This window comes from Aspergillus multicolor (genome assembly GCF_047715735.1).
Source record: "Aspergillus multicolor strain CBS 133.54 unplaced genomic scaffold BDW74scaffold_13, whole genome shotgun sequence".
Taxonomy (NCBI): Eukaryota; Fungi; Ascomycota; class Eurotiomycetes; order Eurotiales; family Aspergillaceae; genus Aspergillus; species Aspergillus multicolor.
The window spans coordinates 23,763-48,037 of record NW_027395964.1 but is presented as its reverse complement, the minus strand read 5'-3'; the positions used below and the strand labels follow the sequence as shown (position 1 = coordinate 48,037).

General features: G+C 54.2%; 9 protein-coding genes across 9 annotated transcripts; 3 read left to right on the top strand and 6 right to left on the bottom strand.

The window, feature by feature from the left end:
- Positions 1-66: 66 nt before the first annotated feature.
- BDW74DRAFT_185359 (rRNA-processing protein LAS1) lies at positions 67-2,099 on the bottom strand. Its single transcript, XM_073731031.1, has 4 exons — positions 1,967-2,099; positions 1,750-1,889; positions 1,115-1,690; positions 67-1,046 (listed from the first exon to the last, which is right to left on the bottom strand). Exons 1-4 carry the CDS (start codon positions 2,084-2,086, stop codon positions 506-508), a joined length of 1,377 nt encoding a protein of 458 aa, XP_073583489.1. The 5' UTR covers positions 2,087-2,099; the 3' UTR covers positions 67-505.
- A 213-nt stretch (positions 2,100-2,312) lies between these two features.
- On the bottom strand, positions 2,313-4,134 carry BDW74DRAFT_153465 (uncharacterized protein). The gene has a single exon (XM_073724530.1). It carries the CDS (start codon positions 3,531-3,533, stop codon positions 2,451-2,453), a length of 1,083 nt encoding a protein of 360 aa, XP_073583488.1. The 5' UTR covers positions 3,534-4,134; the 3' UTR covers positions 2,313-2,450.
- Positions 4,135-4,524: 390 nt separating this feature from the next.
- BDW74DRAFT_153464 (uncharacterized protein) lies at positions 4,525-4,773 on the bottom strand. The gene has a single exon (XM_073724529.1). It carries the CDS (start codon positions 4,750-4,752, stop codon positions 4,585-4,587), a length of 168 nt encoding a protein of 55 aa, XP_073583487.1. The 5' UTR covers positions 4,753-4,773; the 3' UTR covers positions 4,525-4,584.
- Positions 4,774-6,185: 1,412 nt separating this feature from the next.
- On the bottom strand, positions 6,186-7,400 carry BDW74DRAFT_153461 (uncharacterized protein). Its single transcript, XM_073724528.1, has one exon. It carries the CDS (start codon positions 6,668-6,670, stop codon positions 6,413-6,415), a length of 258 nt encoding a protein of 85 aa, XP_073583486.1. The 5' UTR covers positions 6,671-7,400; the 3' UTR covers positions 6,186-6,412.
- Positions 7,401-10,996: 3,596 nt separating this feature from the next.
- BDW74DRAFT_21621 (putative NAD+ kinase) lies at positions 10,997-12,981 on the top strand. Its single transcript, XM_073732229.1, has 4 exons — positions 10,997-11,237; positions 11,290-11,337; positions 11,410-12,421; positions 12,495-12,981. The coding sequence occupies exons 1-4, from the start codon at positions 11,211-11,213 to the stop codon at positions 12,926-12,928; spliced, it is 1,521 nt and encodes a 506-aa protein (XP_073583485.1). The 5' UTR covers positions 10,997-11,210; the 3' UTR covers positions 12,929-12,981.
- Positions 12,982-15,211: 2,230 nt separating this feature from the next.
- BDW74DRAFT_21585 (trafficking protein particle complex subunit 5) lies at positions 15,212-16,350 on the top strand. The gene is made up of 2 exons (XM_073732227.1): positions 15,212-15,638; positions 15,694-16,350. Exons 1-2 carry the CDS (start codon positions 15,352-15,354, stop codon positions 16,181-16,183), a joined length of 777 nt encoding a protein of 258 aa, XP_073583484.1. The 5' UTR covers positions 15,212-15,351; the 3' UTR covers positions 16,184-16,350.
- BDW74DRAFT_21581 (microfibrillar-associated 1 family protein) lies at positions 16,351-18,224 on the bottom strand. The gene has a single exon (XM_073732226.1). The coding sequence runs from the start codon at positions 17,990-17,992 to the stop codon at positions 16,517-16,519; it is 1,476 nt and encodes a 491-aa protein (XP_073583483.1). The 5' UTR covers positions 17,993-18,224; the 3' UTR covers positions 16,351-16,516.
- Positions 18,216-18,918, top strand: BDW74DRAFT_21587 (putative ssDNA binding protein Ssb3). The gene is made up of 2 exons (XM_073732228.1): positions 18,216-18,748; positions 18,831-18,918. Exons 1-2 carry the CDS (start codon positions 18,457-18,459, stop codon positions 18,902-18,904), a joined length of 366 nt encoding a protein of 121 aa, XP_073583482.1. The 5' UTR covers positions 18,216-18,456; the 3' UTR covers positions 18,905-18,918.
- Positions 18,919-19,489: 571 nt separating this feature from the next.
- BDW74DRAFT_185351 (putative GATA transcription factor (Ams2)) lies at positions 19,490-23,624 on the bottom strand (the record flags this gene model as incomplete). Its single annotated transcript, XM_073731030.1, has 5 exons — positions 23,205-23,624; positions 22,996-23,149; positions 20,835-22,945; positions 20,303-20,784; positions 19,490-20,272 (listed from the first exon to the last, which is right to left on the bottom strand). The coding sequence occupies exons 1-5, from the start codon at positions 23,242-23,244 to the stop codon at positions 19,490-19,492; spliced, it is 3,570 nt and encodes a 1,189-aa protein (XP_073583481.1). The 5' UTR covers positions 23,245-23,624.
- Positions 23,625-24,275: the final 651 nt, after the last annotated feature.

Genomic DNA, 24,275 nt, shown 5'->3' with positions numbered 1-24,275 from the left:
GATCCAACTGTTGACTCGTTGGAAAGTATAGCCCTGTTTAGGATGACACAGAAAAAAGCCTTGGAACGCATTTGAGCTATACTATCTATCCATAGATACAATATCAGCCATCTTACACCTTCGCCTAGCACATCAGCACGAGTTCTATTACCTCCCAAGGAGATGTATAAAAACGATCACCTCTTATCCGGACGGGTAGTACATCCAGTAATCAAAAGCGGGTGGGTGAGAGCATGGCCGGGGGTCGAGGCATCTTGTCCAGACATTCCACTAATTCAGCCCACATTGCATCGCGCCGTTTAACAACCGGCATCGCTTGATGCGTCCGGCCAGTGATTTGACCGCCTGCTGCAAGCCCTTCGCCCTAAGTTCCTTCATCTCGCGTCCAACTGTCCGAGTCCCGGTTCTGTTGGTTATGCTTGGGTTTGGGTTGTAATGTTCAGTGCATAGATGGTGTAGATGTAACATCAATGGTATTGTACAGATGAAGAGAAAACGAGAGGGCCTAGGCCACAGCCACTGCTCGGCTGTCCCAACTTGACGTTGCCGTCTCGGCCATTGTCCAGCCGAACTTGCTGAGCGTCTTCATGTCTTCGTCTTCGTAGTTGCCATTTGACGATTCTCCAGATTTGGATCCGGATCCATTGGATGAAAGCGTAGGCAATGCATCGCTCTTCTTCCCCTTCTTCCCTTTCCCTTTACTCTTCACACCCTTCTCAATCCTCTCCTTCAACAATGCAGTCCAGCAACTGCCCTCCGCGCTCTCGCATACAGCTTGGATATAGGCGAGCGAGATAAATCGCCGCTGGAGCTCGAATTGCGCGCTGTGCAGGATGTGCTCGAGCCATGTGTAGATGGCTTCTAAGGTGGGATCGGATTTGCGGTCTGAGTCTGGCTTTGATGTGATTGATAAAGATGGGAATGCGAGGGCGTCCGCCATGCTCTCTGTTAGTGTGCCTAGGAATGAGGGGGAGCCGTCTGTGAGGAGATGGATGAAGGGCGTCCATGCGGTTATTGTATTTGTGAGGGGGGTTGTGTCGTTCAGTCTGGGCATGGCATGTCAGTACCGGCCCTTGAAAAGGATGAAGGGGATGGAATGGAATGGAGGACTTACCGTCGTCCGGATGGTACCAGGACTCCGTCTCTGAGCATAAGCCGCGCAAGGACCTTCGCGGGCCTGTTTTCGCTTGGAATCTCAACATCACCCTGCGCTTGCTCCTGCTCCTGCTCCTGCTCTGGGCGTTCACTCTCACCCTCACCCTCACTCTTCAGAACCCCCACAACCCTCCCCGCAACACCCGCCAGCTCCCTCTGAACCCGCCTCTTCTTCCTCGGCGGCCCATCCCCATCCCCATTGCCACCGTCCTCCTTCCCACTCTTCTCACCAAGCAAAGCCTCCGCCTCCTCCAGAGCACCCCTAAGCACTCCCTCAACCCCAGCCCCAAGCCCAAAGCTCAAACCACCACCAACTCCCGCAGCCAAAGAACTAGAGAGCGACCCCCAATAAAACCCCCACAGCCACTCCAAACTCCGCCCCACCGCCTGCCGGAGCACAACCAAACTCGGCAACTCGCGATGCGTCGCCTCATGCCTAAGTTCCACAAACGAAGCCGGTAATCCCAGCTCCGCAGCGCGCGAGAACATGCTCCGGCGCGCGCCGAGCTTGCTGTCCACGAGCCCCGTCACGAACCTACATTTCCAGTTAACGTACTGCGGAGCGAGATAGGAGAAGTTAAGGGAGAAATTTACCTGCAGAATGCAGCCGCATACGTGGCCCTTATTGCAAAGACCGAGTTCCGGGCGCCATCGTCGTTCAGGATTGCGTCTGTTAGCAGCGCGGTTGCTTCGATGGGGTGTGGGAGGGTGCCGCGGAGTTTCCAGGCGGAGACCTTTACCCAGTTAGTATATTTATCATCAAACAAGCCTTTTTAACTGGAGGAGCAAGGGGTAAAGACTGGGTACGTACGACTGCGCAAGCCCGCGCGCGCAGATCAGGCCCTTCGTAGCCGGGCGGCGGGTAGAATTGGGAGCGGACGGAGAGGAGGTCGGAGGGGGTTTTCCAGGGGGTAAAGATGACTTTCGCCATGGCTTTATCTAGTGTTTATTTTGGTTTTTGATGGGTATATTGGTGGTTGACTGGGATGTATAAAAGTGCTGCGACGGATTTTTTATATGTGCGGGGAATCAATTTTCCGCCCGGACTTGTTGCGGTTTAGCTTGTTTTCCTGCTCTAGGCTCTGGGTGTCGGAAGATTTCTCCGTTCTTTTGTCGGTTTCCATTCTTTACTGGAAGAATCATGACGTTGGTTGTTTGTTTGTTTCTGACATCTTCATTTGTTCTTTGCTCTATGAGTACATGATGATAATAAGGTATCACCCAAATGCCCGAGCTATGCTATGCTAAATATGCTTGTAAACTGACAAAACTCCGCGCTATGCGATCGAAACAAATCATATCCATCCGTATCCGTAATTCATGCATGACGTAGTAGGAAAGTTGTTGGTGGGGAAATTGAAGGAGTGGCGCGCCATGGTAGGCTGATCGATATCATCGTCGTTTTCGAAGAAAAACGACTTGTTCAGCATGCTCTCGGCTGGCTTGGTCGGTTGCGGGGGCTGCTGCTGATCGTTGGAGTCTTGCTCCGGCTCTTGCTGATCCTCCTCCTCATCGTCGTCATCGTCGTCATTTTGGGCGGACGGGGTAAAGGTCTCTTCCAGCTTCAGTCCCTTGCCGTTCATTCCGTACACCAGTCCATCGGTGGCGTCGGGGGTGTTGTAGAGGCCCATTCCAACTAGTTCATCTTCCGGCTCGGGCTTCTCTAGAGCTACCGGGTCTGCGTCGTCGCCGAATTGCTGAATTGGAAGGAAGTCAGGCGTCGCGGGCCCTGGTGATGACACGCTGTCGTAGTTGGAGGGAGGTGCTCCTACCGACGGAACGCTCTGGTTGATCGATGTCATATCCAAGGGCCAGTCGTTTGATGGCGCGAATGGGGATACTCCCATCCCAGTCTGATCCCAGAATGCACTGTCGACCTGAGGCTGGGATTGCAAGAACGACTCTTGAGGGAGCTGAGGGAAAGCCATGTCCTGCTGCATGCCAGTGCTAGCGAATTGTTGCAATATCGTATCGTCAAATCCACCCATAATTGCCTGCGCTTGCTGAGGCTGCATGTCCGCAAAGTTGTACGCATCCATGTTCGGCGGGTAGTACTGCGGCGTTGCGTACTCCTGCTGGGTCAACGCGGGGTGCCAGCTCATCGGCCGAGCTCGTCTTCGGTTCATGGACGCCAGGAGCGCTGCGTTCAAATGGGCTTGGTCCTGGGCGGGGAGCTGCCGGTACGTAGGCGTGCTATGCATGGTGGTTGTCCTCCTCCTGCCCGCCGAAGGGCTATTCCCTGCACTGCGAGGCTTGCTGATGCGGCCGCTCAGCCTGGGCCGTGGGAAGGCATAGAGGAACTGCTGGAAGGCGGATGGCTGATTGTTCTGGGGCCATTGCGAGCCGACAAAGGCTCCTTGTTGTGGGTAGTAGGTCATAGAATCGTGATGGTGTTATGTTGATAGTGAGGTTAGGTTGGGTTGAGTTGGGTAGAGCGGGAGTTGGAGAGTTGGAAGTCGGAGTCAGTATAATATAGCAGAGGAAGGCGCGGCAAGAGAGGGAAGGAGGGATATGTATATCAAACACAAAGCGGATCCATGGATGACTGCAGCAATATGCACCGGAGCTCTAGCTCGGCCTGGGGGTGAGCCTGACACAGGGGTGAGCATCCAGTCGCATGCAACGCAACCCCTGGTTGGTTCAGTGCAACACTTGGGCCAGATCATCGTTACAATTGTGGTGACCTAATAATAAAATCGAAATAGGAAGTGGGACTGAGCATCAAAGCCTTGTGGGTGGCATCCTGATCTGCCTGAGCTCCACGATCCCCGTCGTGCTAGCGCACATCCTGGCTGACACTAAGCAAGGCGCTGGCACAACTTGGGAAGGAAGGAGCGAAGGATGAATGGTGAATGCTGGACGTTGATTCAGGCCGATTCCACACCCAGGGATCCATGCTACAACAAAGATACAACCGCTGCCTAGAGGGGAAAGGTTTGCATAGTAAGACTACCCTACTCAAGTGACTGTGAGTGGCGGCCAGTCAGCTTACGTACGCCATCCCGGGCTCTCCCTTGTTCCCTTGTCTCCCTCAAGGATTCCTCGCCCCGTCCCCACAAGTTCACCGTTTCCATCCCGTCAAATCGCCGTTACGCAAGGACGACCGATCGAATCTTGGCCCTCTTCGGAGAATGGTCGCTCGCTGTTCCGGTGCTTGCTTTTGCCAGTGCAGAAGTCTGAAAAGGGTCGTGTCATGACAGGGCGACTGTCCAGGTGACTTCGACCGTCACCATCACCGTCACCGTCACCGTCTCTTAACTCTGAGTCTCTGACACTGCTCGCAATCAAATCAATCTATGCGGGATGAGCTAACCGGAAATGGCCGAGACAGCGATCCAAATAATGATGTGATCATTCTTTGATAACCGAAAACCCACCTTCGATACCGTATCCAGCCAAGGACACGAGAGGAACCACCGTTAGCGCCCTTCACACCACCAATTTTCCAATCGCCTGACTCCATGACACCAGCCGCAGACTGGGGCGAATAATAGCAAACCCTTCCCGCTTGAAGGTTCTACACCGGTGAAGGATCAATCGACGGAAGGTTCGGCTACGATGCGGATACAGAGTAAGCCTTGGAATCCCAACAATCATGCTTGTGGAGCGTGCAGGCACCTCCTCCTCCTTAGACTAGTCGACGGGCGAAACTTTGGGAGTTGCGACAGAATATCACATCGTCATCAGATTGGTAGAGTATATTAAGTGTGCCACTGCGGAGTACCTGTGACGAGCCCAGCGGTGTCGCGGAGACGACGGACAATGTACGGAGTACTCGTACGCACGCCGTCTGCCGAGACTACGCCGTGCTATCACCAGGGTCAGGCTTCTGCAATATGCACCGTATGCATGTGAGGAGCCACAGATAGTCCTGCGATGGGCCCTTTTCGTCCGGATGATTAGCCCTTGGGGCTACGCTTAGGCGCCCTCTGCCTAGCTGCTAGCATTGGAGCGCAGCAAAAGGAATATCTACGGAGTAGAGCAACAACCGAGCTGCGATCAGACATTGTAACGATGACCGTCTGCCTAACAAACAACCTCGCACTTCCCTGAGTACTCCGTATAGTCTGCTAGGTTCAGGTTCCTCCCGACGCAACCAAGAACAGACAAAGCTAAAACCCGGTGCAACCATAGCCCGATGAATCGACACTAAGCAACCGCCTATCGGACAATTGACCTTGGGTCTTGACTCTTGAGATCATCGCGGCCTGTCCTACAAATCAGGAGGCGGAGATTGCAGGAGAACCGCCGGGAAAGCCAATTGCGGGGCTCAATTCCACCCAAGAGAACAAAATTCCAGAAGCCTGACGGTCAGGGGCGAGTCAAAATTCCTGCACTCGGTGGAAGGGCCAACGAGTGTGGGTCTCACCACTGTGACTGCGACTCTGCACTCTGCAGGCCAGACTGGACTTTACCCCAGCCGTGGCTTTGCCAGCCTTCGTCAGCATGTCTTGGTCATGGGCCAACGAATCCGACGGAGCCGTTTCTTAGACTGAGACTGCGTCTGAGTCTTGAGTCTGCTCCAACTTGCGCAGGGAGCCCGGAGCCTGCTGATGACGGATCCCTACGACGCCGATCGCTCTATGCAACCCTGGGCAGCCCTGACCAAAGCAATCACAGCCGTCGTTACTTGTCAGCGTAGTCATCACCTGAAGTGCAAGTGAGAGGTCAACCGCCAACCAGGAATCCTTCGTACTCCGATACAAGTAGGGGTCGTAGCCCGCAAATGAGGAAGAGCTCCCATCCTTACCTCCAGCACAGCCTTAATTTGCATGCGACCATCAAAGTTGGTCAGCGGGATCTCATTCGTCGATTCTGCAGACTGCAGGTGAACTGTGCGGCTGGAACCTCGGAGACAGAGTGGAGTGGGAGATCTGTTCGGTTTCCACAGACGTCAGTCACCGCAGCCACCGCAGCCCGCCAAGTTCCAACCGACAATTCCAGCGTGGCCCTGGGTCCAGTCCCAGACGGCCTGGCTAACCGCCTCGGCAGGCGCGAGCTCCAGATGAAACTAAGGATACCTAGCGAGTCGCAACTCAAATTGTTGATTGACTATCCTCGTCCTTGTTTCGTTGGGAGTCAAAAATTTAGCCTCGCTATCTGCTAAGAATAATCGGCGGTCGCACTGTCCCAGACATAGCGGCGGCACAGTCTCTCAGCTGCACCGTCCACACGCCTTACGGTACGGCCTATCTACGGAGAGGGAGAAAGGGGGAAGTTGGATCTTGAAAGGTGGTGCGCCGGTGCCTTGATCCTTTCATCGCCCCATTCCGTTTCCTCCGCTAGCCGTCCTTGTCACCTTCGAGGCTTCCATCAAAAGGTCATCTCCATAGTCCACGGGTTTCCGGATGTAATGCTTATCAAAGTCCCATCCCAAGTTACAGTTCAGGCCCGAGCGTCTTCCCATGGAACATGGGAAAATAAAATCAGAAAAACGGTGAGCGAAAAAAATCAACTTGGTAAAAGGGAGAAAGAAAAAACCGACGCTAAACAATTTGGCTTGCCTTAGCGGCATGTCAGTCCCTATTTTGGGTTCCTTCGATGGATCATCGGAATTTCGACGAGAGGTTGATCGGTTGGGCTCTGCCGCTTGTCTCCGTCGCTGGGACTGGGACTGGCAGCGCTTATGACGAGCCCGCTATCACATGTGCTCCTCCTCGTCTCCGTAGCCTATCTCGCCCTGTTGTCTGAGTGACCAAGACTCAGACTCCCTTGCCAGGGCTCCCTGTCGCCTGTCTTGTCTCTCCTAGAATTAATTTGGGCGCAGGGCGAATGTGACACAACGCGGCATGCGCATTGTTGAGTTCGTCCGCGCTTTTAGCCTACAACGGAGTAGCCGCCGACGAAATCACGCAGAGGGCGACGGTGCGATTCGTGCTTTTTCTTGGCACGATACTCAACTCCGGAGTGCTCGGTTGGGCTTGGTGCAGGATACTGCAGCTCTGCATGCATGTACGATGTATGCCATACTGGCCGGGCCATGGCCTGGGGCTATTTGACTCAGGGCCGCCTGCAGATGTACTTGCTTTCGATCAAACCTCATCAGCTGGTCGCATGAAAAACAGAAGCGACGGACGGGACCCTTTAATGCGATATTCGCCTGCTGCCTAGCCCTTTACTTCGTACTTATCAGACTATCGTCGCAATCACAGCCCTTGGACCCAGCTCGGCCGTAATCAGGTTGCATTGCACAATCGAATACTGCATTGCGTTATTATTCAGGATCCCTGGCCGATGGAGTGAGACCGACCGTCTGCTGTAGCCTTTGCAGCCTGCTTGATCTGGAGCTCAGACGTTGTGGCGCAACATGGCAAGGTACACCACTCAGCGTCTGATAAACTATCATCTCGATGAAACCATGGCCCATCCATGACTTGGCTCGCGCCGGACCCCGTACCTTACTAGCTTCTCAACAATAAACTCCAAGACAATTGGAGTCGCTTTCGCCTCTCGTATCTCCCCGGGGCGCTTGCAAATATTCATCCGTATTATGATATCGCCGAGCGGCTACGTGTCAATTGCAGTTTGAATACCAACTACGGAGTATATTGTTGCCTTGCCTTCTTGAGGCGGTGCAGGGCGTACGGAGCCAGTCAACAAACAGATTCGTTCGCTCCAAGCTCCGGAATCCGGTGTGGTGTCCATAAGAAAACCGAAACTCACGCGGAGAAAGTGCGGCAGTATTAAGTGCTTAGTGCAGTGGCAAATCCGAGAGTTGAGACAGCTAGCAGGAACCAATATGCAGGCGCTGCTCCATACGGATGCCTGAAGGAAGGAGGACCGCATCCGCATGACCCCAACATCAACCCCATCGCCTCTTGTACTCCGGTATGGGGTGCAGCCCGGCAATTGATTCCATCGATCACCAGCGAATCAGGGGCCTTATTTTGTGCTCCTCAGTCTTCGCCTATACTATAGGATTAGGAGTACGGCAGGGTCACCCGCTCCAAAATGAATCCTCGACACGTTACTCTGTACCACTCCGGGTAACGGCCGAATCGCGGGCACCGACGAGTAGCGAATTATTCTCCGTAGGGTGGACCATGCCCGTGACCATGACCATGTATTTGGGCAAGCAAGGTTCAAGCCAAAGTTAACCTTTGAAGAGCCAGAGCAATTGGGCAATAGTCTAGCGCTACTCTCATACAAAGTCAAAGTCAAACCTATTACACCAGCCCCGATCCTGGCTGCATTGGCCACGGCACGGCAGATCAAGTGGGCCCCTCTCCTCCTCCCCGTTTCCAAGCCCTTGAATTCAGAATCCAGAATCAGAATCCGGGCAATCAAATCAAGAGGCCAGCACAGGGACACCGTGACACCTCGGACAAAAGCAATCAGGCATCGCAGCATCGGCTATTCAAGGGTAGAGACTTTCTTCAATGCTCACAGTGCACTACGGAGTACTCGCAGAGCTAGAGCAAGAGGCTTTCCAGTTCCAGTCCCGATTCTGAGGCTCGCATGCGTTTATCGATATCGGACAGGGATCAATGGATGTCTTGGGTCTTGGAACTTTGTCAGCCTGCATAAGACCAAACCCGACCCAGGTTGAACGAACTGAGTCGGGTGCGATGGCACTAGCACGAATCATCGAGCTGCAGAGCTGCGGATGCAGTCCCGGTCGATATTTTTCGTTTCGCTTGCATCGGCAGTCGATCTATTCATTGCTTGCTTGCTTGTCATGCCTTTCCATGGTTGAGCTTGCTGGCATGCATAATGCAATACGGACTACAGAGTAGTAATACTATAGACATGGACATTCTGATTGTCCCCTGGCCGAACCTTCAAACCCCGTTGGTGGACTGGTTACCACCGAGCCAAACCACCAAAGAATGGTCAAAGACTGGACAACCGATGAGTAAAGTGACCAGCAACCAGTAATCCAGCCTGGGATTCAGGATATGTTGGACGTGGACTTGGACCCTTAGCCACCGATCCGCCTGATCCTGATTCCTGGCTAGAATCAACTTTCCACAATCACTGCCGCAGACCGCAGTGCCCGGTCCCAGTTCCATACGGAGTCCGAACAAAACAAATGGGAAGGTGGAATCCTCCTATTGGAAACTTACTTTGTGGCCCCGGCGTTATACCATAGGTAGAGTTCGGAAAGGAAAGCCACATGGTTTCGCTGGAACAAAGAAAGTATAACGATCAGCGATTGACGATTCCTGACGAGCTATCGAGTGACGAATATGCAGGAGGTGCAGGTGCAGGTAGTGTGTACCAAAATCTGGGGTGGCTATCCATATCGCACAAAGCCGGAGACAGAGGATAGGACAGATAGATCGTGATGATGACCAGGCCAGCTGGCATCGCTTCGCATATCGTTGACAAGTCGTACTCCGTAGAGCTCTCGTATGTGCTCGGACTTCGCCGTATAGCCAGGACTCAGGACTCAGGAGTCGGTCGCATTCATGGACGATGGATCCGATCTCCGTCTCCAAACTCTCATGACACCAGGTTCAGGTCGCCGTCCATACCAAGGGAGAAACAGCAACAAGTCCGATGTCAAGACAAGGCACAGGAACAGACCGAGGGGCCAAAACGACGCCGACGCCCAGGCCAGTGTGACTGTGGAGCCGGAGCCACAAAGGACAAGGACACGACTCGCGGTGGCTGGCACGTTGCAAATGCAGGCTTGCTGCCCCAGTGCGCTTCCAACCGCTGATCCTTCAGCGTCAGCGCCAGAGTCAGTCAGACCTCCAACAAATACGCCTGCTCGATTATTGAACCTAGTTTCGGTCCAATTCTCGACGCTTTTCTACTACAGCGTCATCGTTAGCGAGAGGCTGGCGCTGAGACTGAGACTTTGAAAGGGTGGATTCGCATTCGTGGTCGGACAGCCGCCGGGTCTCTGCAGCTGCTCGCCTGATTGATTCTGATTCAGGGGCCGACCGCGGTTGCGCTTTTTACCATGGCTAGCTACCCACGCCCACGCCCTGCGGAGTATCAATCATCTATCTACTGTACTTTGGAGGGGTGATGAGGGGTGGTGCTTCGTACCGTGGTACTCTACTACTCCGTACTGTCTGCAAGTCGCTCGCTGATCAGGTCACTCGCTGTGACGAGTCCAATTCCCTACGGCCCGTCCGCTCAACTAGGTTTCCTCACCGACTCTGTGACCTCAGGACGGCGTAAGTGCTCTTTGACTTCTCCAACTCATCACCACTCTGCAGTCTGCTCCATATGGAGTGCGCGATCAGACTCAGACTCAGACTCTGCGCCTGATCCAGGCGAACGCGTGGAACTGGAACTGTGACGCCTACGCCTACGCTTTGCTATGCTACGCAATGCATTGCCGCACTGAGCCCTGACGGGACGCTTTGGTAACGGGGGAGCCTGGAGGACTCGTCAACTGATCCAGAATGCTCCCCACCGGAGTCCAGACTCCAGACCACCCCGCCGTGTTACTCTTGAAGATGGAGATGGAGATGGAGATGGGCGGATAAGCGCTGCTAAATATATTTGAGACATGGCGGCTCCGGATCATCGTGGTCAGCGGCTGCGTTGGGTGTCTGTGTGCCTCTCATGGGCTTGGATGGGTGTTGAAGGTCTGACAAACAAGCCAACATCGCGGCGATTGTTCGGTGTTCCGGGTGATGCAGCACTGTAGGCCGTAGAGAACTGGCAAGTAGAGCCGACAGCAGTTCCCACCTGTAGTCTAGGCATGAAGCCGTCTTATGGCACCTCTTGACATGCTGAGACGCCGTAGATCTCGCGATAACGAGGAAGGAGGGGCGGTTGGACTTGGGCCCAATCTCAGCAATCTGCCCTAAGTATAGGAAGTTTCACAATCTTTACCGTTGCTTCTCTATCCTCTACGATAACCTAACAAGCAACAAGCTACAGTATAATTCATAGTCCATCTAAAGCGCTGCATTGCCAGCATGGCGTCCGTCAAGGGCTCAAGCCAGATCTCGATCTCCCCGCAGCGGAGCGACGTCATCGCCGGCTCCGTTCTCGCTCGCAGCTCCAGTCCGTCCTTGGAACTTCCCAAACGTCAGAACAGCTCAATTCTCTGCTGTGACACCAGGTAGACTCAAGTCTGCCTTGACATAATGGACAGGCGGCCTGCACGAGATTCTGTACCGCCCCGCGACACCTCTTTACAAACGCAGCACACTGACACACCCCAAGGGCGCCGAACACAAGGAGAAGGAGAACGAGTCGCCCAAGCAATTTGAGGTGCGTCCGCGTTATCTTTACACTCCCACCCTTTTTTAATGGAGAGGTGAGCTAACATAGCCTGTACGGCAGGTATCCTTCCTAACCCGCACCTGCAGCCACCGCCGCAAAGCCTCTCTCGTCATGGCCGACGAGCCCCGAATCGACCAGACGGACGAAGCAACGGCGTGCTTCGTACACTCCCTCATCGCCGGCGAGGGCCCCATGCCCGGGAAACTCGCGAACTTCAGAATCTCGAAAGACAAGTCGAAGCTGGAGGCGGATATTCTAGATAAGTCGGCGGGCGCGGGCGCCCACGATGTCGCGATCGCGGAGGAAGACGAAGACGAAGAAGAGCCAGATGGACAGGCGTCCCGCGGGAAATCACAATCGGAAGTTGAATCCCGCCAACTAACGAAAAAGCAGCTCTCCGACATGGCATGGAACGTGCGCAACCTGTCCAAGAAACTCGACAGCATCAGACTAAAACTCAACGTGAAGTCCATCTTCCTCGTTACAAAAGCCGGCGATGAGTCTGTCGTCGATGCCACACGCCAAGTCGCGCGGTGGTTACTCTCCAAAGACCGGGGCACCGAGTACGCCGTGTACATCGAGAACAAGCTACGGGTTGACCCGGAATTCGACTACAGCGGTTTGTTGCAGGAAGACCCCTCAGTCGAACCACGGCTTAGATTCTGGGATACAAAGCTCGCAACGGAGCAGGCGCACCTGTTTGACCTGGTCATTGCGCTCGGCGGCGACGGGACCGTCCTCTACACGTCCTGGCTGTTCCAGCATATTGTGCCGCCCGTCCTGTCATTCAGTCTCGGCTCGCTGGGGTTCCTGACGAAATTCGACTTCAACGACTACCAGAATATCCTGGCGAGTGCGATTCAGGATGGAGTGCTGGTTAGTTTGCGTCTAAGGTTCGAGTGTACCATTATGCGGAGTAACCCGCGCGACAAGGAGACGTCTGCTGGCAAGAAGGCGCGCGATCTGGTGGACGAGTTGATCGGGGATGAGAGCGAGGGGACGTTATCGCATCGTCCTGATGGGGTCGTGCATATACTCAATGATATTGTTGTTGATCGCGGGCCGAATCCGAGTACGTCCGCCCACCCATATACAGTCCCCCTAGCCCAAGAGTAAGGGTATGTGTGCTAATTGGTCCCGTGCAGCAATGTCCAGCATCGAGCTCTTCGGCGGCGACGAACACTTCACAACCCTCCAAGCCGACGGCGTCTGCATCAGCACACCCACCGGCTCAACAGCCTACAACATGGCCGCCGGCGGGTCATTAACGCACCCCGACAACCCCGTGATCCTGATTACAGCCATCTGCGCACACACGCTGTCCTTCCGGCCGATTATCCTACCCGATACAGTGGTACTGCGCGTGGGAGTGCCGTATGACACGAGAACAAGTTCCTGGGCGAGTTTTGATGGGCGCCAGCGCGTGGAGCTGCTGCCCGGCGACTACGTGACTGTTTCGGCGTCGCGGTATCCGTTTGCGAATGTGTTGCCGCAACGGGGCAAGGGGGACGATTGGATGAGGAGTTTGAGTAAGACGTTGAATTGGAATAGTCGGCAGAGGCAGAAGGCTATGAGTTGATTTCGGTGAATGAGTCAATATGGATATGGATTCACTATCTGGATAGGAAATGGATGTCAATTATAGGTATCTACTTAGAGGGATAGAACAAAAGACGCCCGGTTTTTAGATCAATTGATATATATTGGCTGTTTTGGTTGGAAGGAGCAGCTTTGTGGCGATTTGTTTCGATAGTCTAACTATACATGGGATGTTATCAACTGGGAGATCCCTCCGTTGAAGATATATATATTTACGTGTCCTCAGGCGGACGACCCTACAGATTAACTCGCTGACCAGCTGACGAAGCTTGCACGCACAGTTTCTACACCTATACCAACGCCCGGAGACAAGAACAAGACAGGACCAAGCCCTTCGTTTCTTTGTGGAGCTCGACAGAAATGAATTCTCTGTTCTGTCCATCTCTAGAAGTTTCGTACTATGGGTCGGGCTGGTTTCCCCGGCAGCCTGAGGCGTATATAAATATCCACCTGCCGCCGATTTTTTTTCTTCCCTTCATCAACATTTTTCGCTTGCGAAAGCGTAACAACAGCCTGGCTGAATAGGCTGAGAATCTAATGCGATTCCGGCTTAAGCCTGTATTCTCTACTCTACTTGCCTCAAGACAGCATCTATAGTCAAAACTAACAGGTAAGAACCACACCTCCGTTCTCTCCTCACGCTTTTACCCCCAGAGCCAGCAAGATGAAACACATACCACATTCGCAGTTTCCACGCTACCAGCCGTCGCTTATGAACCCATCATAGACGTGCTCTGAGCGCTAGTACTTCCTTGGATGTCTGATTGGGCTCACAACTTGCACTTGATCTTGATTGTTCTCAGTGACATTGTTGAGGCCTTTGCTGACTTGATTGAAGAATTTAGGAATTTGTCGAATAGACAGTAGGCACGGATCGTGCTGGAGAGAAAGGCCGGTTGTTGCTCTGCTGTCGCGTGCTGAGTACAAGCTCGCGGGATCGAGTAGTTTGCATAGCAGCTTGACTGGAATATCATTTCTGAATCGGTTTCTTCTGTCTTTGTCTTCAAGACAATCGTAGTGTATTCTGCCGGGTTGAGGCTCGAGGCGTCTGTAGAAACTCATGTAACACGACGTTGTATTGCGCGATGACCACACCTTTTAGACCGATTTGCTTTTCTTCTGATGAATATAGATGTTTCCGGCACGAAGGAGGGACATTTGTTGCTCGACTGGCTTGTTACAACTATAATCGGACTGCCCACACATTCAATCTCGACACTGGGTATACATCACTTCGAAAAGCCCAATCCGACCGGAACGAAAAGACCGAAAACCCCACGAGGCATCGGTGGGGGCCGTGACGTCCGTGGTTGTTTTCGTCTTGCGACGTCGGTAACATGATGCAAGCGAGGATGACAGGCGACTCTCCCAGAAGACGAAGCGCGTTCTCCAAGACACGCCTATTACATACGGGTTGATTCGTTTCAATAGTACTCGGAGGTTCTGTCCTGGTTTTTTATGGAAACGCCCATCCGGCGACCTGGTAACTCTGCAAGGGCAGAGCAGTAGAGTGTGGTTTTGACACCGTCTCATGATGACTGAGATGACCGACGAGGGTTGTCCGCGCATCCGGAAGCTCAGTGTGGTAATTGCAAAGTGATGAGTTATCCGATGGTTCTGCTGGCCCAACTCCCGCAAGTCTTCGAGTCTACCTAGTCAACAAGCGACATAGACAGACCGACAAATAGCGAGATCAGTATCAAGGCTTCCACGACTGACCCGGGAATCCCATAAACGGCCGCGCAGCGCTGGACTTATTCAATGGGTCCTTCTCACGTGCTCGAAGCTCCCGGTTACGGCGTCGACGTTCCTGAGCTCGCTTCCTCTTCTGCCGTTTTGCTTCGATTTCCTCGGCGCTCTTCCCGGTGAGTAGACGGTACAGCCACATTATCATTGCGTTGTTGGGTGTGCTCGTTTCTGATCGAGTTGACGGATGCCTATGATGTCAGTGTTAAGAAGCGGTGCTGAGCGGACGTCGGCGAGAATAAATAGCTCGAGACCGCTTGGACTCTCTAAGCGCGCTACAGCGTGCCATCGCCCAACAGGGCGTAGCGGATGATGAAATATACGCCATGGCGATGCATTTGCCCAAGCTAGTGGGATAAGTGATGGGAAAGGGATTGGTGGAGAGTCGAAGAGACGATCCTGGCCTTGGCCCCCATTCTGCGCTGGGCGTCATGTGGTCTGCCGTAGCGAGAGTCTCTCCACCAATCTACTTGCTCCGACGAACTGTCACCAACAACAAGCGAAGGACCATCGAGAAGCTAGCGAGACCGACTACTACATACCATCAATGAACCCACTATGACCACCGCATAAGCTGCGATAGAACCGCTCTCACCCGCCAACTCCACTGCCATTGACCACCCTTTCTTCTCCGACCTCAATACACCGCGACCAACCATGTCCCACCCCCCACGCCGCTCCTCCATGCTCTCAAATTCAATGAGCAGCAGCGCCCAAACAATCACAGCGAGCGAGAAGCAACTCCCGCAACAACCACAGATCCAAACACCAACACAGACAAATCCCGGTCTACGCGTCCCCTCCAACCGCAAAACAATCTACGACCGACACCTCAACCGCAGCCGGAATGCCGAGTCCAGCCGCGCCAGCTTCGCTTTCTTGTTTGGGGAGATGGTCACATACGCTCAGCGACGGGTGACGGGGATACAGGATTTGGAGCGACGGTGAGCTTAACGCCTGGAAAGTGGAGATGGGTGGCAGGCTAATGGATGGGATCAGGTTAAACGAACAAGGCTACCCCCTCGGCCTCCGCCTCCTCGACCTCCTCTTCTACCGCACAATGTCCAGCTCTTCCTCCTCCGCGCTCTCCAGCTCCTCAACCTCCGCATCCCCGCCTAACAGACCTCTCCGCATCCTCCCCCTCCTCCACCTCATCCACGGCCCGCTCTGGCGGCTCCTCTTCAACAGACCCGCCGACGCGCTCGAGCACTCCGTCTCACCCGACACGCCGAACGAGTACATGATCACCGACAACGACCCACTTGTCAACACGTATATCAGCGTGCCGAAGGAGATGAACCAGCTCAACTGCGCGGCGTTCGTGGCCGGGATCATCGAGGGTGTCTGCGACGGATGTGGGTTTGAAGCCAAGGTTACGGCGCATAATCAGCCGACGGAGATGTGGCCGAGTCGGACGATCTTCCTGCTACGGTTTGGGGAGAGTGTTATGGAGAGGGAGAAGGTGTTGGAGCGGGCAGGTGTGAAATAAGCGGGACGCTGAACGGTAACTATATAATTGTGATCCGACTGCAGGTGTCATGGAAGGCTCAGAGGGCCTTTCAACGACTTGTCTGATGCAGTTGGATATGAGATAGACTCGCTCAGCAATGGCGATACATTCTCAGCCATCGTGGAAAACAAAGGACGAAGGGCAGCTATAGATAACAAATATCTGCAATGTTTAGCAGAAGATACCCGAAGCACCACAAGCTTCCCGCCAAAATGAAGAAAACATGATCAAGAATTTTATACATAATATTTCATGCAACCTGGGTCCCAATGCTGAATGTACACCCCAACGCCGTAGACTTACATCAGCGAACTACCTAGAGACACTCCTCATGCGCCTCCTCTTATCTCTATCCTCATAAGGCGAAGGACTCCTCTTCCGCCGACTGCTTGTATCAGGTCGATATCTATCCCCGGAGCGGGAACGGGAGCGGTCCCTGTGTCTATCCCAACTATCACCCCGATAATCGCGCCTTTCCCGCCTCGGTGACCGCGATCTTGACCGCGACCTGGACCTACGCCTCTGCCGGACAACAGACGCATTCGCACCAGTAGGTCCCATCGGCCCGGCATCACCCCGATCAGGCATGAACCGCTCATCCGTGATCCCCTCCGGCGCATCCTGCCGCCGCCGATGACTATACCCATCGCCAAAGCGCCCAGTATCCTCAGACCGGAGATCCCTGTACCGCGTGCGCCCCTTCTTCCCTAGTTTCGTCATATCTCGAATCTGCATGTACTGCGGCAGTGTCTCGCGCGAGACATCGTCGACGAACCGTGCTCCCATGACATTCCGCTTATCAAGTCCCTCCTTCTCCAAGTCCGGCCGGAAGAACGCACCCTTGTGGAAATACCGCTGCATGTACCCCGTCTGCCCGCGCGTCGCATCCCGCTCCTCCTTCTGCTTCGCGATGAACTCCTGGTCCTCGCGCTCGCGCTCTTCGGCCGTTAAGTTCCGGCGGCGCTCGACCTCCTCGCGTTCCTTTTCGGCGGCTTCGATGGCTTCGCGCTCGCGCTTGATGCGCTTCAGCTCGCGGAGCTTCCATGCGGCATATTCGGCCTCGGGGTCCATGTTGTCTGTGTCGTCGATTGCGGCTTCCTCGTTCGCCATGCCCTCGTCGTCATCCCAGGCTTTGTTTGCGGAGCTGCGTGCGATGGCGTCTTTTTCGATTTGCTCCCGAACCAATGCGTCGGCTTTCTCCTGCCGCTGCGATTTGCGCGCTTCAGATTCGGCGGTTGAGTCTGCGATGCCGGTGACTGTGTCTGTTGGGGCGCTGCCGCGCTTGTCTTTCTTGATGAATGTTGGGCGGAGGAGAACGCGTTTGGGCGCTTCGTCTTCCGAGCTGCTTTCCTCTTCGGAGCTTTCCTCTTCTTCACTTTCTTCATCCTCCTCTTCGTCTTCGTCCTTCGCAGCTGGCTTCGCTACCTGCCCCGCTGCCATACTAGGAACAGCTACAGCTGGTGTACTCTCCTCACCCTCGTCTTCCTCATCCGTAACGAATCCCTCCTCATCACTCTCTTCCGGCTGAATCTTCACATCCTTAACACCTTGTGTAACCGCCTTCGCGCCCGGAAACGACGTCGCTTTCGGCGCTGCTTGCTTCCGTCTCTGCTGCACTAGTCTCTTGCGCTCTTCTTCCCGCCGAATCTCTTCCTCGTTCTGCTCTTCTTCCTCTTCCTCTTCTTCGGATGAAGGCTCCTCTGGTACCGCTTTTCCGGGTCTGTATCGCGCCGGTCGCTGTGGGTTTTTGGTCATCCCCCGATGGGAGGTTGGGAAAGGGGGCGGCATTTTGACAAACTGCTGTTTTTGCTGTTGGGGTGAGGTGAGGGTGGATGCTAGATAGCTCGCGGTTGGCGGAAGAGATTATCGAAGGGCGGAGTTTCGATGAGCTATTTGGCCATGCGTCCGGAGTATAAATTGCGTGACCAGACGTCGTGAGAATAGAGGTAGGCTGGGACGCGCGATGAAGACGAATTGCGACGCATAAATATTCGAGCTATGACATGGAGACGCATATCTCAACCACGGACCCGATAACGCCAAGGCGGTCTGGTTCCAGCCTAGCACTTTAGGAATCACGTGCCTTCGCGTCACCGCGTACGCGCCTAGATCCAGATCCAGATCCCCTCACTCCGACAATCTACAACCAACACCTAGCGCATATAACACACTACACCACATCACATTCAATTCTTCTACACCACCATCTATCAACCCTCTAACCCTCTCAGCACCGAATCAGCTCAGAAAAGATGTCCCTTCAAACCCCCCGCGTCCTCCCCTCGCACCTGCACGCCTTCAGCCCGTCCGGGCCCCGAAGCGCACCGCCCGTCCGGCTCCTGGGCACAGTCTCCGCCCTGCGCGGTGACACGGCAACAATAACCTGCGGCACACACGGCGAGGTGACGCTGATCCTGAAGCCCGACTCGCACCTGCAGATGGGGAAGCTCGTGGAGGTAGTCGGCAAGGTTGCGGAGATGCCGGAGGGTGGATTGGGAATTCGGGTTCTTGCGACGACGGATTGGGGAAACCCGGCTAGCTGTGGTATGTATCCCAGAAACCCTGAAGTGTGGAGACAAGGTGGATAGGAAGTAGCAATGGCTAATGTGCTGCTTGGACTGGACAGACTACAAGATCTACGAGAAGGTTGTTGATGTGACGCATCGGCTTAAGCCTATCTTTTACGACTCGGCTGAGTAAACGCGACTCGGGCAACTCGGTTGATTTTTAATTGATGATTTGATGGATTGTGGTCTTGGTGGCTGGTCGAAACGGGACCGAGACGTTCTCCTGGCGAGCGAAACTACAAACATGACGGAAGACAGAAGTGGCCATACAATTCATATACCCATATTGCAGACGAGGAAGGAGGAGCGTTGTATGGGGACGTACAGGGTGAACTGGCCGGAGTGGAATGGACATGACTTAGTTAAGGTCCAGCTAACAGAAAAGACGTATATTTCATGCAAATTTGAAGACTGCATCCCATCCAATCATAAATGACTTGAGTTAATTGAAGATGCAATGTAGAGAAGGTTGCAAGATATGTAGTGTCTTTTATTTATTAACTATTCAATGTATCTGACCTGGTAAAATTACCAAGCATGCTATTCCTATCCTCCGAGCTATTGAAGAAAGATAAACGATTGATGCCGTCACCCATAAAGCCCTCGAGGGCTACTGTGGTATAATCCTGAATGTTTTCCGTAACGCCGTCGCTAATAAACACGAAAAAGGCTGTGGAGGTAAAATAAACGAACTAAGAAAATCGTAACGCGTGATGACCTAGACCTGCCCCGTGCTGGTGGCTTGGTCATTGGATGCATCTGGTTTCTCGAGAGTCAGTCCGTCCACCTGAAGCGCATCTGAGCTGAAGAAGCCAGAGTCAAGGGCGCGCGGGTCGGGGTACTGGAACAAGTCCTTCCCGAGTTCGGGATCAGAGAAAAGTGCGTTGATGATGTCCGCATCATCGTTGTTTTGGTTTCCAACCGATTTGGAAGGAGAAAGATCTGAAGGGAGCCAACCAGGCCAGTCGGAGTTTGGCATATTTCTGGAGTCGAGGCTGAACAAGGGGTCCGTGTGAATGCCCGCATTGTCGGAGAAGATATCAACCATCATCTCGTCCATGCCTTGGAATGCAGCAGTGCCAAAGATGTCATCTGACATTGTGGGAAGGTTGGGGATCAGAGACCGAGATCGCCCAGGCGTTCGGTTTAGGTGAGGCACCGACCCGGGACTGCTCTGAACGCGTTGCAGCCGACGAGCAGAGGTTCGAGTGGGCGTGGTATCCAAAGCTCCGTCTTGTTGAGACCTAGCAGCTGGAGAGACCGAAGGATGTGAGTGCCGCTTGTCGGTAGCGGTCAGACGCTGGTTGCGTCGCTTAGGAGTAGGGCTGGCACAGAGCTCAAATTCGAACGAGGGGCTCTCGAAGAGACGATCCAGGTCACTTGTAGCCTGGTTTTCTTTGTCGCCAGGAGCCCTGTTCGCTTCTTGGACGGGGGCGCGCGAGCTTCGCTTAGGACTGTTCAAAACTGACTCGCCTAATGCCTTCAAGGGACCCCCCTCGTTCTGTGAATTAGGAAACAATGCTCTCCTCACTGACTTGGGAGGCAGATTTCGCTCACCCGGGGCTGAAGCATTGCCGCCTGCAAGGTTTTTGGCAGGGCTGGACTGGATAGCCCGCCGAAGCGCTTCTCTTGCATCGCCCTCTTGCCACCGGCTTCCCGCCTTGTCAGACGACTTTCGCGGCTCCACGCTGTTCGCGCGGCGGCGCTTGGCTGCCGGCTCTTGGGTACCGTCGTTCTTTTGTTCCACGCTATCGCCCGCTTTCGAAGCATCGTTGTCGGCACCGGGAGTAGCATCATCATCAGCTGCCGGAGTGGAAGCGTCCGATACACCAGGAGAGGAAGCATCCGGCTTGGATTGCTCGCTCGCGTCGCGGCCGCCCGGGCCTCTGGCAGTCGATAGTGGACCACCATCTTTGCGCGTCCTGCGAGTTCGTTTTCTCTTCTCGAGACTGTTCTTGTTCCACTTGTTTTCGGGGCGCATGCTTTTGCACTTTTGCAGCCAAATACCACAAGCTGCGAATTCATTAGCGTACGTAGAGGGACGGTGAGAGTGCGTTACTTACGGTTGCAGAGCAGGACCAGATCAAAATCATTCTCTTCATCGGTCAACTTCTTCTTGTAGATCTTGAACTTGATGAGCTGTCCTTGCTCGTTTTTCTCAACAGGCTGCCAGAAAAATACCAAAGGGTCCTTGGTGTGGTCGTTGGCGTCTTGCTCGCTGCCCTCGAAGATCTTGGAGTGCGCTCTACGCCAGGTCGGTGTCTCAATAGCGCCACAGTTTGCACAATACGGCGGCGCCTGCCCCTCGCGAATGCACCGCTCAAGGCGTAACTGAACTTGTTTAACCTGCTTCAATCGCCGGGCACCGGTACCGCTACGCGGCTTGCTTTCTTCGTTGCCGATGGTCGGAGCCGGGGTTTTTGCGGTGGCGCCATCACTAGGCAAGACGGGGTCGCTCTCAGGTACTGCGCTAAGAAGTTGCTCCAGCTCACACTGGGAGATAGGAGCCGGGGCTAGCGGCTTGGGTGTTTGCCTCATACTTGCGCGTGATGAAGGTCGTGATGAAGAGGCCCTAGGTGCGCGGGGAATTGCAACCGGGGGTGCCTTGACCTGCTGATGCTGCTCCATGGGAATCTCACTGGTAGGACGAGTCAAAGTTGGAGTCTCGACACTGCTGACGGGAACATTCTCATCCTGGTTGTCGAGAATACCGATAACGGTGGCGGGAACGTTCTCAGGCTGGTCATCGGCGATCTCAATGACACGGTCGTGGAGGATTCCAATAGCACTGACAGGAGAGCTCGCTTGAACGGCGGAACGAACGGTTAGCGCTGGTTTGGCCTGGGTCTTCGATGACGGCTTAGCACTATTGTCAAGGGACGTGCCGAGCTCGTCATCCAAAAGGTCGTCAATGCCGGCACTCATGAATCCGGAATCCAGGTCAGCCGTCATGGGTGGGAGGACCGGGCTTGACCTCGCCGGGAACGCGTGATCCAGAATCGGAGGCGATGATGGCATGGCGAAAGATGATTCGAACAGGCCCTGGTATCGGGACTCTTCCGGCGATGTCGTGGTGGGGTCCATGGAGGGATGATCATCACTCATCGCATATGGCGAGTTGTATTGAGTGCTGAGGGTATTGCTCTGCGTCGACGACTCGCGGAGGAGGCTTGGAAGCGGACGTGCGCGACGGGGAAGATGGTTCATGTCGGAGATGGGAGTAGGGGGGCGAACGGGTTCTTCGTTCGAATTTTGGGCTGCAGAAATGAGAGGGTTGATTGGCGTGGGGCGATGAATGCGAACGGATGCTGCGGTGCTGGCGGCGACTCTCAGAGAGCTTGGCTGTCTTTCAATGTTCAAGTCACTCTTGCCAGGAGCTTCCGCACGGTACAGCTTTGCCCGCTTTCTAGGCTGCTGCTCAGAAGCATCATCACAGCTACCGTATCCGGACTGGATGGAATCCCTGCGGGCGTTAGGCCTCGCATAGGCATGGAAATCGACATCGCGCATGGAGGCACTAGACGAAGGGCGGATCACATCGCTTTGGCTCCGTTCCAAGGGTTGTGGTCGTGGCGCGGGCTGTTCCTGCTGCTGAACCTGAAACTGACTTCCTGGTGTCTGGACTCGGCTTGTAGCGCTCAGAGCAGACTGCGTAGGTGACGTGGTCCGGTATGGCGGGTGAGCTGGCATTGGCATAATCTCCCTTGGCGTAGAGCCTGCGCTGAGAATCTGGTGAAACCTTTCGATCCCTGAATGGTCCACTGGAGACGAGGCCTGGACGACTTGCTGGGACGCGGACGTCATCAATTCGGGGTTCTGGCGTAAGAAATCGGTCCATGCTTGCGCGTCGAACTCGTGGGGGATGACATTGCTGAGTTCCCGGTACTTTTGCATGCTGTACAAGTATTCACTTTGCAACGCGGTCGGGACGGGCACCAATCGTAGCTTGACCTCGAGCGTTTCCTGGGCGCCTCTCGAAAATAAACCCAACACATTCTTGCAGACCCGTCCAGTTACCATTGTCCTCGACTGGTGTGCCGGTGCATTCGGGGTGGGGGAAGACGAAGCGAGAACCCATGATAGCATCCCTTGCCCGACGAGGGGTGTCTCATATTCGGAGTAGTCGTAGGCGTAGACGGTATAATCCTGACCCAGCTGAGCGACCAATTCCGGACTAACCTAGTTAGCACACATCGCACAGCACTGCCAAACCATTGCACCTACCTAGCAGAGACAATGGCTTGAATGCAGGTTTTGAGCTCAATCACTCCAATGTGTGTTTTTTCATCGAGGGCGGCGGTCTGGATTTCGAGGAGATGGGGCCATCGGGCTAGGCAATTGGTCTTGCTATCGTTATCGAACGTATAGAGGACCTTGACTAGAGTGCGGGTTCACGTCAGTTGGTTCAACAATTAGAATGACAATCGACTCACGCCTCATAGGCCGGACGGAGATTCCGTCCTGAGATTCCATCCCACCAGATGATAGGTCCTTTTCATAAGCAATAACCCAGCGTTCGGATATATGATTAAACAAAGGTTGTTTGTGTGTTAGAGTCCCCAGCTGGTGAGGGCAACGTGGAGAGGAAGGAACGTGAGGGGTGTGGGATGAGTGAGTGAGAATGGGTTCCACGACAGCGAGGTTGGACAACGAAAGCGAAGCAAGGTATGGCCAAAGTCCGCAGCGTCTTATCGTACGATCGATCTGAACGAATTGGAAGCCCGTCGAACCGGAGGAGGCAGTGGTTGTGTTGGTATACAGGAAGAGTCCGTAACGAAGGTGTCCGGAATGCAAACGCGGGACGAGGAAACTGCAAAGGGAGTTGAGGAGGATGCGGTGAGGAAGCTAGAAAGGAGGAATGGCGATCTTTCTCTTCTTCTTCATTCGACACGTCGGAGCGCTGCAGCTCGGGAAGCAGGGACGCGAGAGAGTTTTGGGGGGAGTGAGGATTGAGTGAATGGGAAGAGATTGAAGACGATGCCTTGCATAAGACGTGAAGCTACGCGACGTGACCGCCGATCGAGCCGCGTATGGGTCCGCAACAAACACAACAAACTGGGTTTTCCTGACGCGCTACACGTGACAGGGGCAGTGACTAAGCAGACGAGACACACGTGATGCGACTTGAGCTCCAGCGGTTTCGCAGCGTCAGTTGTAGGAGGTTGAACTTGACAAGCGAAGTCAAGAGGCCATCGCCCCTTCTTATACTGCCATCAAACTGACACAAAGTTCCGGGGTTCTGCTGACCCCTCTTTTGTATTCACCATGCGATATCAGATGACTCATCTTTTTCCTGGTTCATGAGGCCCTTGAGTCTCACCTTAACCTCATCGCATACTGTCAACCATGACTGAATAGCTGGACAGCCATCATGCCTCTCTATTTTCTGGTTAATCCTTCCGGTCACTGCTTCGTTTCTCGCCTCTCACCATGACATCCTCGCGCCGCTTGGTTCCATCTATACCTGTTCATCACAACTTTGAAAACGATCCCAACTCACTCGG